The following is an 18,008-nucleotide window of genomic DNA, read 5'->3' on the forward strand; positions in this document are numbered from 1 at the left end:
CCCCTGAGGATCCTTTCCCAATGGCGGAGGGACAGAAAGATGGCCCGAATTTCGAGGACGTTGATCGGCAGCGCGGACTCCTGCAGCGACCAACGGCCCTGAACCGTCAGGTGGCGAAACACCGCACCCCAGCCGATCAGGCTGGCATCCGTTGTCACCACCTGCCAGTGAACCGGAAGGAAGGACCTGCCCTGGGAGATGAGTGGAGACGTCAGCCACCAGTTGAGAGACCGCTTGACCCGAAAGGAGAGTCTGATCGGTCGATCCAGGGAGAAGACCGACCTGTCCCACTGAGACAGAATGGCTTGCTGAAGGGGTCGAGAATGGAATTGGGCGAAGGGAATCGCTTCCAAGGTAGCTACCATCCTCCCCAGAACCTTCATGGCCGATCGGAGGGAGGGAGGTCGAGGACCCTGGAGCAAGAGAATGTCCCGACAAAGGGTGGATCTCTTGTCCTTGGGAAGGAAGACTCTGGACTGACGGGTGTCGAAGAGCATGCCCAGAAAGATGATGCGCTGAGAAGGAATAAGGCAGGACTTCTTCCGGTTGACCAGCCATCCGAAACGGGATAAGGTGTCGAGAACAATGGACAAGCTTTCGTGGGCCTGAGCAAAGGACGGAGCCTTGATGAGGATGTCGTCGAGGTATGGAAACAGAACCAAGCCTCTGACTCTCAAAATGGCCATCAGCGCCGCCATGATTTTCGTGAACACCCTTGGCGCGGTTGCGAGGCCGAACGGCAGGGCGACGAACTGAAAATGATCTTGTTGCACTGCGAAGCGCAGGAAACGGTGATGTCCGGGAAATATTGGAACATGTAGGTAGGCGTCCTGGATATCTATAGAGCATAGAAATTCCTGAGCCTCCATGGAAGCAATTACTGAACGAAGGGATTCCATCCTGAAGTGTCTCAGGCGAACCCTCCTGTTCAACAATTTGAGGTCCAGAATGGGACGAACCTTGCCGTCTTTTTTCGGTACCACAAAGAGGTTCGAGTAGAAACCCGTGTACCATTCCTTTTCTGGGACGGGAACGATTACCCCGGACTTGAGCAGAGAAGCGATGGCTGAGAAGAAGCCCGGAACTAGAGCGGGGTCTCTTGGAGGACGGGATTGGAAGAAACGATCCCGAGGTCGGGAAGCGAACTCTATTTTGTATCCCGAGGATACAACTTCCCTGACCCATGCATCCTCTACTGCGGAAATCCAGACGTCCCTGAAAAGGAGAAGACGGCCGCCCAATCTGGGAGTTGGGCTGGAGTCTTGCCGAGAGTCATGCCGAGGTGGATCTTCCAGTCCTGGGCCTGGAGGATCTACCCTGGGAGAAACGCGGACGCCAGGACGGAGTGGGCCTAAAGGACACCGCCTTCTTCTCTTGACGTGCCTGTGGCCTCTGTTGCTGCTGGGAAAAGGAGTTTGGCGCAGCGAAGCGACGAAAAGGCCGAAAAGAACGAAACTGTCGTCTAGGAGGAGGGCGACGAGGCTTAGCCTGGGGGAGAAGAGAACTTGTACCCCCGGTGGCGTCCTTAATTATTTGGTCCAGCTGGGAACCAAAGAGGCGAGAGCCCTGGAAGGGCAGACTAGTGAGGGACTTTCTGGAGGACAAGTCCGCCTGCCAGGCCTTGAGCCAAACGGTCCGGCGGATGGCAACGGCATTGCTGGAAGCTTGAGCCGCACAAGACGCGACATCCAGGGAGGCGGAAACCAGGTATTCACCAGCGTGGGAAATCTGGTTGGCAAGTTCCGCTAATTGCGCGGGAGGCGCTCCATCCAGGATACCTCGCCGAAGATCCTTGGCCCATTTTGAGATGGATTTTGAAGCCCAAGTGGAAGCAAAAGCTGGACATAGAGCCGCTGAAGCCGCTTCAAAAGCAGATTTCGCAAAGGATTCTATAACTCTATCGTTAGAATCCTTCAGAGATGCTCCGCCGGACAGAGGAAGCACCGTGTTGGTGGACAGCCTGGAAACAGGGGGGTCCACCGAGGGAGAGGCCGTCCAATTGGCGGAAAGTTCTGGAGGAAAAGGATATAACACACCCAGGCGTTTCCCCCTCTGAAAACGCCTAGTGGGGTTCTCTCTCTCTCTGGACACGATTTCCTCGAATTCAGGATGAGGAGCGAAAAATTTTGAAGGTGGTTTGGCCCGTCTAAACGAAACCGCCTGATCTGCGGGTTCCGTAGAGGGATCCTTGATGCCACATGTTTGGTTTATTGCCCCAATGAGGTTCTGGACTGTCTCACTCATGGTGGCGATTTGGTTAGGATCCAGCTCCGAAGTATCCTCCGAAGGCGCATCAGATAATGCCTCGCCTGACTCAGGGGAGGAGGATCGGTGGGACACCAACCGCGGGGGAGGGCCGAGCGGCGAGATGGAGCGCGAAGAGGACTCAGACCGACGTTCCTGTCTGGACCTTTTGTGGCTTATCAAGGAGAGCTCTGGCGGCGGTTCCTGTGACCCGCTGGCTACGGCCGGGGCCTGCAGGGGTAACCGATCCAGCGCGGACACCAGGGTTTGAGATACCCGTGTTAAATCGGCCACCGATTGTGACAGAGAGGCTGCCCATCCTGGGATGGGGGGATCACTCTCGGGCGGAACAGCCGGGGGATCCTGGGCGGTGGGAACAATCGGGTTGCTGCAGGACTGACACAGCGGGGAGGACTGACCTGAGGGAAGTTTGCTGTTACAAGACGAACAAGCGAAGTACGTGACTAAGGCAGAAGAAGAAGTAGGAGGGCGAGAGCGGCCCCCTTTAGAGGTAGACATTTTGAGAGGTCCCTGAAGATGCCAGTGGGTTAGGGGACAGTTGGGGCAGAGGGGGGTGTCAGTCTGCAGTGCAGCTACTCACGGACCCGTCCTGGAGGATGTCCCACTTGCCGGAGGAGAACTCCTGCCCTGAGTGCTGGATTCTGTGCAGATTTTTGCCCACGGAGGATGCAGAGGCGAAGGTGTGGGGCGCGCTGCGTGAGCTCCTGCGGCTAAGAAGCGGTGAGCACACACAGACGCTGTTCCTGGAGGAAGGGGGCGGAGCCAGACAGGGGGGCGCCGATGAGCAGGCACAGTATGTCGGGCGGGAAAAAAGCCCGCCCGATGGAGAAGGAAGTGGGCGGAGCGCGGCACCGGAAGTAGGCCCCGGGAAAAGCCGGGGCCTAAATTAGAAGCCGGTGCCCGCTGAAAAGAACCCCCGGGGCGCAGACGCTGCCCGGCAGAGCGGCGCTGAAGCCGCCGCATGAAAGAGAGAGAGCGCTGCCGCCGGAAAAGAGTCGCCGGAGTAGGCCCCGGAAAAGCCGGGGCCTAAATTAGGAGCCGGTGACCGGAGAGAGGATCCCCGCGGCGCAGACGCTGCCCGGCAGAGCGGCGCGGCAACCGCCGCATTTAAGAGAGGGAGCGCTGCCGCCGGTGAAGAATCGCCGGAGTAGACCCCCGCTGGCTGTGGAGGTGAGCGACGCCCCGCATAGAACGCTGAGGGGGGAACGCTGAGGGCAGCTGGTACATCGCAAGTAGGCCACGGGAAGGACCGGGGCCTAAATTAGGAGCCAGCGACCGCTGAGGAAAATGCAGGCAGGAGTGTGCCGCAAGCAGGCCCCAGGAGGCCGGGGCCTGAAGGAAGACGGCGACCGCTGGAGGAACGCGATGGGGCATGGAAAGGGTAGCCACCGCGCAGGGAACGGGGAAAGTGCTGTAAATGCAGCGATGACCCGCCTGGGAACCCCCTTTAGAAATACTCACCTAGTAAAATCCCCCGTCGTCTGCTACTAACCTTGAGAAGGTATCAGACGTCCATAGGAGCTGCTGATGGACGTCCTCGTCTCCTCCGACCGACAGGCTCTGGTGGGCGAGTGGGTGGGGGACGGGCCAGGACCGGACTTCTGAGCACGCTTGTGCGCCAGGCTCTTGGTCCTGCTGAGGGATCTATGAGGATACGGGGTGGCAGTACACGCCGTACTCATAGTCCGCTTGTGGGACTACAGGTGTGACTGCTCACCCTGTATCCCATCCGGAAAAAACCTGAAAAGAAACGACGCACATTGAGGTAGATAAGGGTCTAAAGAAAGACCCGTGTCCACCTCCTACTGACACTAAGCTAAACTGAAGAGTATAATGCCAGTCGGTGGGGTGTACACTGCAGAGGAGCTAACTTTTTTATTTGCATAGTGTCAGCCTCCTAGTGGCAGCAGCATACACCCATGGTTCCTGTGTCCCCCAATGAGAGGCGATAAAGAAATAGAATCTTTCACCAGATTTCCCAATGCAAACCATATGCTTTTGTAAAAAGATTTCTTGAACATGATGCATCTGGTTTACTCACTTAGAATTTCCATATGTATAATCCTTTTTAAAAGTTTTTCCTAATCATTTGAAGATGAGCTAGAGCTGGATATTGTGCTAGTGAAATACATATTTTAGAGGATAGTCTTGCCTTTTCTTTTTCCGCTCTTCTTAAAAGGGTTGCTCCTCCCTACACTGTCTGGCTTTGTCATAGGGTGCGGCTTTAGCCACTTCTCAGTATATAGCCATACACCAGCACTGGGTGACAGCGGGCTTGGCATGTTATCAGTGTAGAGCTTGCAGTCAGTCAGTGCAGTGTACTAGTGGTGAGTGAAGCCACACTGGACATGCCTCAATGACTGAAATCCGAAGGCTGCCGGGAGGAATAAGTGAATTTCCTCCCGGTAACTGGGCTCTCTGTGCATCGGCCGCATGGCTTTAGAACGCTGTTAACCTGCATATCTGCTTCATATACTTTTCTTGAACACACAGCGTTGAACGTGACGTGGTATATATGAACTGCTCAATTCTCACATTGTATTTGCATAAGGAGTCTGCTTAAATCTGCACCAGATTTTTGCTACCTCCTCAGAAAGCAACATAATGTAAGTGCAGAGATGCTGATTCCAGCAGTCTATCACTTACTGGGTTGCTGTCTGCAGTTTTGTTAAAATGTCTGTTTTATCTGCTGCAGATCTACCAGTTCTCTGAATGCTGAGCCCTGTATAATCCCGCCCACACCACTGATAGCCATATTACTCTGCACACTGTGCATAGGCAGAAAGCTGCCATTCAGTGGTGGGTCAGGGATATACAGAGCTCATGAATATGGAGAACTACATGGCAGCAGGTTTACAAATCCTGTAGAGATAATCTGCTGCTGATAAAACCGTGATGGTACTAACTGCAATCACCCCAGTAAGTGACAAACTGCTGAAATCAAGGTCTCTGTTTCTCCATTTTCTTACTCTCAGATTAGATGGCAAAAACCTGTTGACATCATATTGCACAGTGCTTTACTGATGTTATCACTATCTCTATTGGGGCTAAACATATATATATTCCTTATACATATGTTTTCACACATTCTTGTTGCAAAGTGATTTTTATTAGGCCAATGCATCTAGAAAAAAAACCTTTGCAAATGCTCCATTGCTTACCTATTATGCTTTACATGTTTGCAGACAAAAATAAACCCTGTACATTTGGATCTTGCATGTATTTTAGAAGAAAGTGGAGCTGAAGATATAAAACAATTCCCAAAATATTTAGGACCTATTACAAAGTTGTTTCATTTTTTATTTTAAGTGCATGGGGACAACTAAAAAGGAACATGATTATGAAGTTGTATATAGCCTGTAATGTTTGCTGAGCAAGTGTGGAGTCCATCAGAATTAGGACTCTGATAAAGAAGCCCCTTCTGTGGGGAAGTAGTTATTACAACCTTTTACCACCTTTTAATGCATAGTTTCACTGCATTGTATGCTGTTTGTGTTGCAAAAAAAACTCTTATTTAATTTGTACGTTTTTAAATTTACATTAACGCTGATTGTTTATGCTCTGTTTTAGATTCTCATTCTTGATGAAGCCACAGCAGCCATGGATGCAGAGACGGACCTTTTAATCCAGGAAACTATAAGGGAGGCGTTTTCAGATTGCACAATGTTGACCATAGCTCACCGTCTCAACACTGTGCTTGGGTGTGACCGTATTATGGTGCTAGCACAAGGACAGGTTAGTGAGAATAATCTAGCATTGGCATTTTTATTGTTCATCTTTCTACTGTTGCTCATTTTTTATGTGTCTGTGTACTTAGGACAATGTATGAAAACAATCTGTTCTAACTTGGCTATAATGACATTTTCATTAATTATTAACTGTGTTGCTACATGACCTTGTTAGTTATCTTATTTAAAAATACCATTTCGTTTTGTGTATTCAGCTCCCGCACAAACCTACACTTAGAATTATGTACGGTTCTTTCGGAACTAAATAAAGGTATCTTGCTGTCCTTGGTCTGATTGTCCTAGCATTTCGATACTCCTTTCACAGAGCCTTGCCAGTGAGCACATAAATACCCAATGCAAGTAATTGGTTTCTATAAGGCCGGTTTCACAAATCAGACAACCTACAAGGCTGTTGAGTCCAGGTCACAAGACCCATGGTCCAAATGGAAATCATGGTCCGTATTCTTACTGATATACGGTTGTCTGAATTCGGACTAAGACTATTTGGAAATTAGGTTTGGAAATTAGGTTTGTTTGTTTTTTAGCCAGGCTGCAGTGTAATCACAATATAATGAATTATTCAATAATACTGTTATTGAATGATTATCAGCCATTCTCAGAATCTTACAAGCTGTTTGATTTCAGATGCTACTATTTATTTTAATTCTGAAATAAATGAGACATAAGTTGTAGGTACTGTAAGGATGCAGCTGGACAGGTACTGGATGGGAGATATGTTTCACTTAGGTGGTTAGCCTCGGTGATGTGAAGCCCATAGAGCAGGTTCCAGCAACGAAAGGTTGCTGCGATGTTTTTGAAAAGGGACCGGGTATCTGGGTCTGTGTTTTAGGAACAGCTAGAGGAGCTGGGTGGGACTGGTTGCTCCAATCTAGGCTGTGCATTTTATTTAAAAGGCGGCTGAGCTGCGTTGTCTGCGAGTGAAGTTGGAAAGACCTGTGATCCTTTGCACATTTGTGTGGACCTAATGGTAAGCGGGTGAACCCTTATCTGCTGTATATGGACTGTTTGTTTATCTTGCCTAGAAAAGGCTGTGTTCTTGTTTGGCATCCTCCTGAAGTCTATGAAACCTAATAAACTTCACTTGTTTGTACAAGAGCACAAATCCACACAGTACATTAAACTTAAAAAAAAAAAAATATATATATATATATGTGTGTGTGTGTAGTGGCTGAATGATGTGTTTTCAGGAGTGCACCTGCTTACTGCTCAGAATTTTTAGACAGTTCATCCTGCACACTTTGAATCTGCAGCATTAGAGCAGCACAGAGGCCAGCCATCAGACCAGCGCTTGCACGCTCTATAGTAATAAGCTTGTAAGCGCTGATCTCCTTGCTTAAGAGACCAGATTTGTAGTAAGAAGTAAATAGCAAGGTTGCTTGTTTTTTCAAGGACTTTGCATTTTTACTCATTTATAAACTTGCAAATAACCCTTTCAAATTGTAATAATTAATGATATAGGTGCACTTTTTGATTTTTCATATAACTAATGTGTTTTTATTGGTTGCAGGTTATGGAATTTGACACACCGTCTGCCTTGCTTTCCAATGAGAATACTCGTTTCTACTCTATGTTTGCTGCAGCAGATAACAAGATTACCGTGAAGGGCTAAATAATGAGCACCTCAGCTAAACCCCACATTGTGGGGCTCTGCGCTGCTTCTCATTCCCTGCCTGTGGCAGGCTCAATCCCTACTTTTTTTTTCTCTTGACTGAAAATATGGTATATTTTGCCTTTTCATTTTCCTTCTCTTGTTTTAGATTTTTTTTTTTTTTTTTAGCACAAACCAATTCAGGACTGATTTAGATTTTTTTTAACTGTTTGAAATAATATTCATGTTCTATTGTATTTATTCCTACTACTAAAGGTAAAAATATATGCGTTTTCGTTATGAAATGCACTGAAAATAATTAAAATGGTTCAGGCAACCATAGTTCTGTATGTAGCCAGCTTAGAATGAAGCTTTCTACATGCGTTTGTACATAGCCTATATTTACTGTGAAGATGTAAGCTGGTTTATTTTATATTAAAATGAGCACTGGGTTAACTATGAAATATATGGGTGTGGATTTTATGCAAACGTTTGACTGTAAATGTGTTTTCACAATTTTTATATAAAACGTTTTGTATATTTAACCAATTAGCAATGGGGAGATGGTAGGGTGGGAGTCAACTGAAGGGGGCCATTTTTCAATAGTGTTTGGGGACCACTACTATGTTGGTACTTTCTTCAGGGTCAGGAGAATTTTGTTGGATTCGTCCATAATATCAGAAAGTTGTAGGGTTCCAATTCCTATCTGGGGTTGTGATGTGTGGGTGCACCAAGTTTCAATGTACACCAGTAGCACGGCAGAAATGTACATGAAGACACTAGTCTACCATGAAAACCAAGAGCAAATTGAAAATCCCAAGTGTAGAAAAAAATGACTTTCTGGTTCGTAGTTAATTACCAACAATGAAACATAAAGTGTGGAATCAGGGTTAAGACCTCACTTGCACCATCTCAAAGATAATTCATTCTATTTTAGTCATATTGGGATGGGTCGGTCAAGGCCTATAAAGCCTAGAGTCCTATAAAAGTCCAAAAATGTTTACCCCAGCGCTTATCTCTATAAATACTGTTTAAGTGTTAAACGCCTCTTAAGTTTACCAAGGCGCTCCTGTAATGTACATGGGTTTTTTTGGAAGCAATCTTGGGTTATGAGTTTTCTAGCAATAGAGTTGAAGAGCCACTACCACCTTAAGTGGTTCTGGTGCTGGGTAGGTTATCCACATACTGAGCGTGGATAAAGTCACAAACTAAGAGATGGGAAATGGAATTCATTATATTGGCCAGTTCCTCCCAATGTCCAGTGAACTTAGGGAAAAGCCAAAGCATATATATTATGTCTGCCTGGTGAAACTTACATCTAACGCAAATAGTCTCAAAGCCTTATACTGTACAAAAAGCAAAGGTGTTTTCTATAATAAACCTGTCTGCGCAATATATCTTTCCATTGCTTCATTTGCACTACAAAAGTCGTCTTGTAGCACAGGCCTTTAAGGCCCACAAATACATTAACCCCTTCATGACCCAGCCTATTTTGACCTTAAAGACCTTGCCGTTTTTTGCAATTCTGACCAGTGTCCCTTTATGAGGTAATAACTCAGGAACGCTTCAATGGATCCTAGCGGTTCTGAGATTGTTTTTTCGTGACATATTGGGCTTTGTGTTAGTGGTAAATTTAGGTCAATAAATTCTGTGTTTATTTGTGATAAAAACGGAAATTTGACGAAAATTTTGAAAATTTCGCAATTTTCACATTTTGAATTTTTATTCTGTTAAACCAGAGAGTTTTGTGACACAAAATAGTTAATAAATAACATTTCCCACATGTCTACTTTACATCAGCACAATTTTGGAAACAAAATTTTTTTTTCTCAGGAAGTTATAAGGGTTAAAATTTGACCAGCGATTTCTCATTTTTACAACGAAATTTACAAAACCATTTTTTTGAGGGACCACCTCACATTTGAAGTCAGTTTGAGGGGTCTATATGGCTGAAAATACCCAAAAGTGACACCATTCTAAAAACTGCACCCCTCAAGGTGCACAAAACCACATTCAAGAAGTTTATTAACCCTTCAGGTGCTTCACAGCAGCAGAAGCAACATGGAAGGAAAAAATGAACATTTAACTTTTTAGTCACAAAAATGATTTTTCAGCAACAATTTTTTTATTTTCCCAATGGTAAAAGGAGAAACTGAACAACGAAAGTTGTTGTCCAATTTGTCCTGAGTACGCTGATACCGCATATGTGGGGGTAAACCACTGTTTGGGCGCACGGCAGGGCTTGGAAGGGAAGGAGCGCGATTTGACTTTTTGAATGAAAAATTGGCTGCACTCTTTAGCGGACACCATGTCACGTTTGGAGAGACCCTGTGTGCCTAAACATTGGAGCTCCCCCACAAGTGACCCCATTTTGGAAACTAGACGCCCCAAGGAACTTATCTAGATGCATAGTGAGCCCTTTAAACCCCCAGGTGCTTCACAAATTGATCCGTAAAAATGAAAAAGTACTTTTTTTTCACACAAAAATTATTTTAGCCTCAATTTTTTCATTTTCACATGGACAACAGGATAAAATGGATCCTAAAATTTGTTGGGCAATTTCTCCTGAGTACACCGATACCTCACATGTGGGGGTAAACCACTGTTTGGGCACATGGTAAGGCTCGGAAGGGAAGGAGCGCCATTTGACTTTTTGAATGAAAAATTATCTCCATCGTTAGCGGACACCATGTCGCGTTTGGAGAGACCCTGTGTGCCTAAACATTGGAGCTCCCCCACAAGTGACCCCATTTTGGAAACTGGACCCCCCAAGGAACTTATCTAGATGCCTAGTGAGCACTTTAAACCCCCAGGTGCTTCCCAAATTGATCCGTAAAAATGAAAAAGTACTTTTTTTTCACAAAAAATTTCTTTTCGCCTCAATTTTTTCATTTTCACATGGGCAATAGGATAAAATGGATCCTAAAATTTGTTGAGCAATTTCTCCCGAGTACGCCGATACCTCATATGTGGGGGTAAACCACTGTTTGGGCACACGGCAGGGCTCGGAAGGGAAGGTGCGCCTTTTGACTTTTTGAATGGAAAATTAGCTCCAATTGTTAGCGGACACCATGTCGCGTTTGGAGATCCCCTGTGTGCCTAAACATTGGGGCTCCCCCACAAGTGACCCCATTTTGGAAACTAGACCCCCCAAGGAACTTATCTAGATGCATACTGAGCACTTTAAACCCCCAGGTGCTTCACAGAAGTTTATAATGCAGAGCCATGTAAATCAAAAATAATTTTTCTTTTCTCAAAAATGATTTTTTAGCCTGGAATTTCCTATTTTGCCAATGGTAATAGGAGAAATTGGACCACAAATGTTGTTGTCCAGTTTGTCCTGAGTACGCAGATACCCCATATGTGGGGGTAAACCACTGTTTGGGCGCACGGCAGGGCTCAGAAGGGAAGGCACGCCATTTGGCTTTTTAAATGGAAAATTAGCTCCAATCATTAGCGGACACCATGTCGCGTTTGGAGAGCCCCTGTGTGCCTAAACATTGGAGATCCCCCACAAATGACCTCATTTTGGAAACTAGACCCCCAAAGGAACTAATCTAGATGTGTGGTGAGGACTTTGAACCCCCAAGTGCTTCACAGAAGTTTATAACGCAGAGCCATGAAAATAAAAAATTGTTTTCTCAAAAATGATTTTTTAGCCCGCAATTTTTTATTTTCCCAAGGGTAACAGGACAAATTTGACCCCAAAAGTTGTTGTCCAGTTTCTCCTGAGTACGCTGATACCCCATATGTGGGGGTAAACCACTGTTTAGGCACATGCTGGGGCTCGGAAGTGAAGTAGTGACGTTTTGAAATGCAGACTTTGATGGAATGCTGTGCGGGCGTCACGTTGCGTTTGCAGAGCCCCTGATGTGGCTAAACAGTAGAAACCCCCCACAAGTGACCCCATTTTGGAAACTAGACCCCCCCAAGGAACTTATCTAGATGTGAGGTGAGCACTTTGAACCCCCAAGTGCTTCACAGAAGTTTATAACGCAGAGCCGTGAAAATAATAAATACGTTTTCTTTCCTCAAAAATAATATTTTAGCCCAGAATTTTTTATTTTCCCAAGGGTTACAGGAGATATTGGACCCCAAAAGTTGTTGTCCAGTTTCTCCTGAGTAAGCTGATACCCCATGTGTGGGGGTAAACCACTGTTTGGGCACACGTCGGGGCTCAGAAGGGAAGTAGTGACTTTTGAAATGCAGACTTTGATGGAATGGTCTGCGGGCGTCACGTTGCGTTTGCAGAGCCCCTGGTGTGCCTAAACAGTAGAAACCCCCCACAAGTGACCCCATTTTGGAAACTAGACCCCCAAAGGAACTAATCTAGATATGTGGTGAGCACTTTCAACCCCCAAGTGCTTTACAGAAGTTTATAACGCAGAGCCGTGAAAATAATAAATACGTTTTCTTTCCTCAAAAATAATTTTTTAGCCCAGAATTTTTTATTTTCCCAAGGGTTACAGGAGAAATTGGACCCCAAAAGTTGTTGTCCAGTTTCTCCTGAGTACGCTGATACCCCATGTGTGGGGGTAAACCACTGTTTGGGCACACGTCGGGGCTCAGAAGGGAAGTAGTGACTTTTGAAATGCAGACTTTGATGGAATGGTCTGCGGACGTCTTGTTGCGTTTGCAGAGCCCCTGGTGTGCCTAAACAGTAGAAACCCCCCACAAGTGACCCCATTTTGGAAACTAGACCCCCCAAGGAACTAATCTAGATATGTGGTGAGCACTTTGAACCCCCAAGTGCTTCACAGACGTTTACAACGCAGAGCCGTGAAAATAAAAAATCATTTTTCTTTCCTCAAAAATGATGTTTTAGCAAGCAATTTTTTATTTTCTCAAGGGTAACAGGAGAAATTGGACCCCATTAATTGTTGCGCAGTTTGTCCTGAGTATGCTGGTACCCCATATGTGGGGGTAAACCACTGTTTGAGCGCACGTCGGGGCTCGGAAGTGAGGGAGCACCATTTGACCTTTTGAATACAAGATTGGCTGGAATCAATGGTGGCGCCATGTTGCGTTTGGAGACCCCCTGATGTGCCTAAACAGTGGAAACCCCTCAATTCTAACTCCAACACACCCCTAACCCTTATCCCAACTGTAGCCGTAACCCTAATCACAACCCTAACCCCAACACACCCCTAACCACAACCCTAATTCCAACCCTAACCCTAAGGCTATGTGCCAACGTTGCGGATTCGTATGAGATTTTTCAGCACCATTTTTGAAAAATCCGCGGGTAAAAGGCACTGCGTTTTACCTGCGGATTTACCGCAGATTGCCAGTGTTTTTTGTGCGGATTTCATTTGCGGATTCCTATTGAGGAACAGGTGTAAAACGCTGCGGAATCCGCACAAAGAATTGACATGCTGCGGAAAATACAACGCAGCGTTTCCGCGTGGTATTTTCCGCACCATGGGCACAGCGGATTTGGTTTTCCATATGTTTACATGGTACTGTAAACCTGATGGAACACTGCTGCGGATCCGCAGCCAAATCCGCACCGTGTGCACATAGCCTAATTCTAAAGGTATGTGCACACGCTGCGGAAAACGCTGCGGATCCGCAGCAGTTTCCCATGAGTTTACAGTTCAATGTAAACCTATGGGAAACAAAAATTTCTGTACACATGCTGCAGAAAAACTGCACGGAAACGCAGCAGTTTACATTCCGCAGCATGTCACTTCTTTCTGCGGATTCCGCAGCGGTTTTACAACTGCTCCAATAGAAAATCGCAGTTGTAAAACCGCAGTGAAATGCGCAGAAAAACCGCGGTAAATCTGCGATAAATCCACAGCGGTTTAGCACTGCGGATTTATCAAATCCTCTGCGGAAAAATCCGCAGAGGACCAGAATACGTGTGCACATCCCTAACCCTACCCCTACCCCTAACCCTACCCCTAACCCTAGTTCTTACCCCAACATTAGTGGAACAAAAAAAAAAAAATTCTTAATTTTTTTTTATTGTCCCTACCTATGGGGGTGACAAAGGGGGGGGGGGTCATTTACTATTTTTTTTATTTTGATCACTGAGATAGGTTATATCTCAGTGATCAAAACTCACTTTGGAACGAATCTGTCTGCCGGCAGATTCGGCGGGCGCACTGCACATGCGCCCGCCATTTTGGAAGATGGCGGTGCCCAGCAAAGAAGACGGACGGACACCGGGAGGCCGGGTAAGTATAAGGGGGGGGAGATCAGGGCACGGGGGGGGGGGGGGGGCGTCGGAGCACGGGGGGGTGGATCGGAACACGGGGGGTGGATTGGAGCACGGGGGGGTGGATCGGAACACGGGGTGGATCGCTGTGCGGGGGGGGATCGGAGTGCGGGGGGGTTTGATTGGAGCACGGGGGGTGTGATTGGAGCACGGGGGGAGCGGACAGGAGGACGGGGGAGCGGAGCACAGGACGGAGGGGAGCGGACCACAGATCGGGGGCTGGGGGGGCGATCGGTGGGGTGGGTGCACATAAGTGTTTCCAGCCATGGCCGATGATATTGCAGCATCGGCCATGGCTGGATTGTAATATTTCACCAGTTTTTTAGGTGAAATATTACAAATCGCTCTGATTGGCAGTTTCACTTTCAATAGCCAATCAGAGCGATCGTAGCCACGGGGGGGGGGGGGGGGGGGGTGAAGCCACCCCCCCTGGGCTAAACTACCACTCCCCCTGTCCCTGCAGATCGGGTGAAATGGGAGTTAACCCTTTCACCCGATCTGCAGGGACGCGATCTTTCTGTGACACAGCATATGCGTCACAGTTCGGATTGGCACCGACTTTCATGACGCATACGCTGTGTCACAGGTCGGGAAGGGGTTAAAGTGTCCCAAACTGGGCAACCAACTAATGCGAATGGGAGTCTCAGGAGGCGCCCCTAAGGCTATGTGCACACGTTGCAGATTATTTGCGGTTTTCTAGCGTTTTTGCGCTATAAAAACGCTATAAAACCGCAAATAATCTGCATGCATTAAGCATCCTATCATCCACAATTTCTGTGCACATGATGTGCGTTTTTCCGCATGAAAAACGCATTGCGGAAAAATAATGAACCTGCTCATTAATTTTGCGGTTTTTTCGCGGTTTTCCCACTGTCTAATGCATTGGGAAATGTCCGGAAAAAAAACGCGTCAAAACCGCGCAAAAAACGCATGCGGATTTCATGCGGAAATCTCCCAGAAATGTCCGGATTTTCACAGGAGTTTTCTGCATGAATTCCTGAACATGTGCACATAGCCTTACAGATAGATAACGATGATGGAGGAGAGAAAAATCGGTCATCAGAGAAAAAAGCAGCTGTACTTTCCAATACCAGTTCACAGTAGTAATGCACTGCAGGATGCAGCAAGCCTCCATGATATAAGGCAGAGGTATCACAGCGCACAATACTGAAAAAACACTCATACAGCTATAAAGGAAATGGCAGAATTAGCTGTTGGGCGAGCAACATTTATCTAAGATGTATGGGATGTATGAGAGAAGAACTGGATGCTTATCTAGAATTTTATTTGAAAGATATTGATATTAGTGATCTCTGTCAGATCATGCCAAAAGGATTCGTATCTGTAATAAAATTGTATAAGCGTACTTGTCATTTCATCAGAATGGGAGATAAATACATAGGCTGCACAGTTACATACCATGCACTCATTTTCAGAGGTAAGTTACCTAACCTGAGCAGTCTGCAAGGACTACACTGCAGAAAGGGCAAGAGTTGCAACTTGTAACCAATGAGATGAAACAGAAACCCATCCTCCTGGCTATAGTAGTGTGTGCTGTGTCAGAGAAGAAATAGAAGAGAGCGGACAGTTCGAGGTGAGAGCAGTATAATGGGAAGAGATGAAGCAGACAACAATATATTGAGAAAAACTACAAGATGGGACAGCACCAAGCATAGGATCACAGTCATTGAATAAGAAAAAATGTAAGTATGCCAATGAATTTAAGTAATCTATAGTATCCAGTAAACAATAGAAAGGGCAACAGTATCCAAGATAGAAAATATGATTTTTTTTTATTCATGCATCACAAAAATACAGGGAGATGTCAACATTTTGCCCTCAACAAACATATGGGTCTTTGTCAAACCATAAGAAAGTGTGTCCATCCACATATTTCAAGGGAACCTGTCGCCACTTTTTCTCATGTATGAACAAATACCACCACCATCATCATGAGCACCTGTGCTGCGTTCCATAGAGTTCTAAGAACAGGTACCACTGATACATAGCTTAGAAAAATACCGGGATAATATCCCATATTACTTTGGACAATATACTAGTCACCAGGACACTCCAGAAATACTAATCCTACAAAAAGCGAGGAGTAAAAGTTCCATACGCAAATATAAAAGAACATATAACAATCTTTATTAAACATATAGAGAACATACAAACTGTCTATGCAAGGTCCAGAGGATGGTGCAAATACAGAAGACACATCCACTGTAGTAACACAAGGGGCATAACAAACGGATGACCAAAAATGAGAGGTAGTCTAGCATATACCAATAAGGTACTACATGTCATGTATGGTATCAGAGTATATGCAACCTAAACCGTATCTGATTACCGATCTCCACATATTACCTGTCACATATAGGGTTAAATCATAGCATACATGGAGGGTGCACTGTTAGTCTTACCCGCGTTCATGTGCCAGTGAGTGTTGCCAGCAGCCCCAACGCGCGTTTCGCGTTGGGCTTACTCGGGGGGCTGTGATGGTATGTGTGTTTGGAGCGGTTATTTATATAGGGGGAACACCTGTCTACAATAAGCGGCATGATTGGCGGCGCGTGCACGGTGATATGCAGGCCCGCGTGACATGACGTCACTGGCCCGCCGCGTCACATACTGGAGGCAGAAGGGGATGTATCCCGGATCCTGCCACATGCACGCGGTCGCCATTTTGGAAAAGGGCAGGATCACCATCATGTTAAACACTGGAACGGTAATATATAGAAATATAGCTACCTATAGATATACTAGTGTAGTGACACCCAGTGATATACTAGTGTAATAAGAATAATAATGTATATAACTAACCCGCCATGTACTATCCTGAGAATGGGAGGGGGGGGGATACACACTGGAACCTGTCATATCGCGCATGCGCGCGCGCCGCGGCCGCCATGTTGAAGAGGGGAAGGCCAACCAAAGGCAGATATAATCAGTGAGTCTAAAATAATATGTGCTAAAATGCACCTACAAATAGGTGCGCTTGCACAAAGGCAGCCAGTGAAAGAAAGATAGGGCTAAAGTGATAATGTGCAAAGTGATAGCGCCCACTACAAGGGGCGAACCTGCATATCCAATTCTACCTAAGAGACTGCATAACTCGAGCAGGTAAACATTAAGGCAGATATAATAGCTAATAGAATATACAGGAAATCCATCCCATAAGAGTTAGAAAAATACAAAAACATATAGGAGTCCAGGGCAACTAAACTCCACAAGAGGTGACATAATCACCAACACATAAAAAAATATTTTTTAGAACATCAAAAAATGCAATATATACACAGAATGTCACAATTGACAAATATGTGAACAAGACAATAAATGCCTGGTTTCCTTCAAATCTTGCATATAAATGAAGGGTTCCCGTATAACGTCCTGATATCGGGGCAATCCATAACTGCTCTAAGGGTGTGTAGATGATGAGATACAACAATACGACAGCAGTACTAAGAAAAGAAAAAAATAAAAACACACACAAAGTTAAAATCCAGAAATATCCGAGAACCTAATATCTGACCCAGATACTACTACAGAAAGGAGGCAAAACTTAGTTGTTCGTTAAGGCCTAGTGGGGACATAGTGCCCAATGTTGTTATCCAACGACATTCCAATTGCGCTAATGTCCGCTTCAGGTCTTCCCCTCTGATCCCACTTCTCACATGATCAATACCAAAGATTTTAAGTTCTTTAGGGTTACATTCATGGTGAAGCCTAAAATGGCGGGGTATAGTTTTTAGTGTGGCAACATCATCCACCTTCCCGGCCCCCATGATGTCTCTTATATGCTCACGTGTCCTGACCCTAAGTTCGCGAGAGGTAAGACCCACATAGGCCAGGCCACATGAGTATTTGGCCATATACAGTGGGGCAAAAAAGTATTTAGTCAGTCAGCAATAGTGCAAGTTCCACCACTTAAAAAGATGAGAGGCGTCTGTAATTTACATCATAGGTAGACCTCAACTATGGGAGACAAACTGAGAAAAAAAAATCCAGAAAATCACATTGTCTGTTTTTTTAACATTTTATTTGCATATTATGGTGGAAAATAAGTATTTGGTCAGAAACAAACAATCAAGATTTCTGGCTCTCACAGACCTGTAACTTCTTCTTTAAGAGTCTCCTCTTTCCTCCACTCATTACCTGTAGTAATGGCACCTGTTTACAC

The 18,008-nt window shown here is 45.8% G+C and overlaps 1 protein-coding gene and 1 long non-coding RNA gene across 2 annotated transcripts in view; both read left to right on the forward strand.

Annotated features, from left to right (window-relative positions):
- ABCC5 (ATP binding cassette subfamily C member 5) overlaps positions 1–8,999 on the forward strand; it is a 139,483-nt gene extending 130,484 nt beyond the window's left edge. The window contains exons 29-30 of the mRNA XM_069726983.1: positions 5,836–6,000; positions 7,522–8,999. Coding sequence (XP_069583084.1) covers positions 5,836–6,000; positions 7,522–7,623 — 267 coding nt within the window. The 3' untranslated portion in view covers positions 7,624–8,999. The remainder of the gene's footprint in view (positions 1–5,835; positions 6,001–7,521) is intronic.
- A 6,365-nt stretch (positions 9,000–15,364) lies between these two features.
- The window catches only part of LOC138680774 (uncharacterized), a 38,271-nt gene continuing 35,627 nt past the window's right edge, over positions 15,365–18,008 (forward strand). Inside the window, exon 1 of the long non-coding RNA XR_011321766.1 lies at positions 15,365–15,528. This is a non-coding gene — a long non-coding RNA (uncharacterized lncRNA). The remainder of the gene's footprint in view (positions 15,529–18,008) is intronic.

Source organism: Ranitomeya imitator, chromosome 5, assembly GCF_032444005.1.
Source record: "Ranitomeya imitator isolate aRanImi1 chromosome 5, aRanImi1.pri, whole genome shotgun sequence".
Taxonomy (NCBI): Eukaryota; Metazoa; Chordata; class Amphibia; order Anura; family Dendrobatidae; genus Ranitomeya; species Ranitomeya imitator.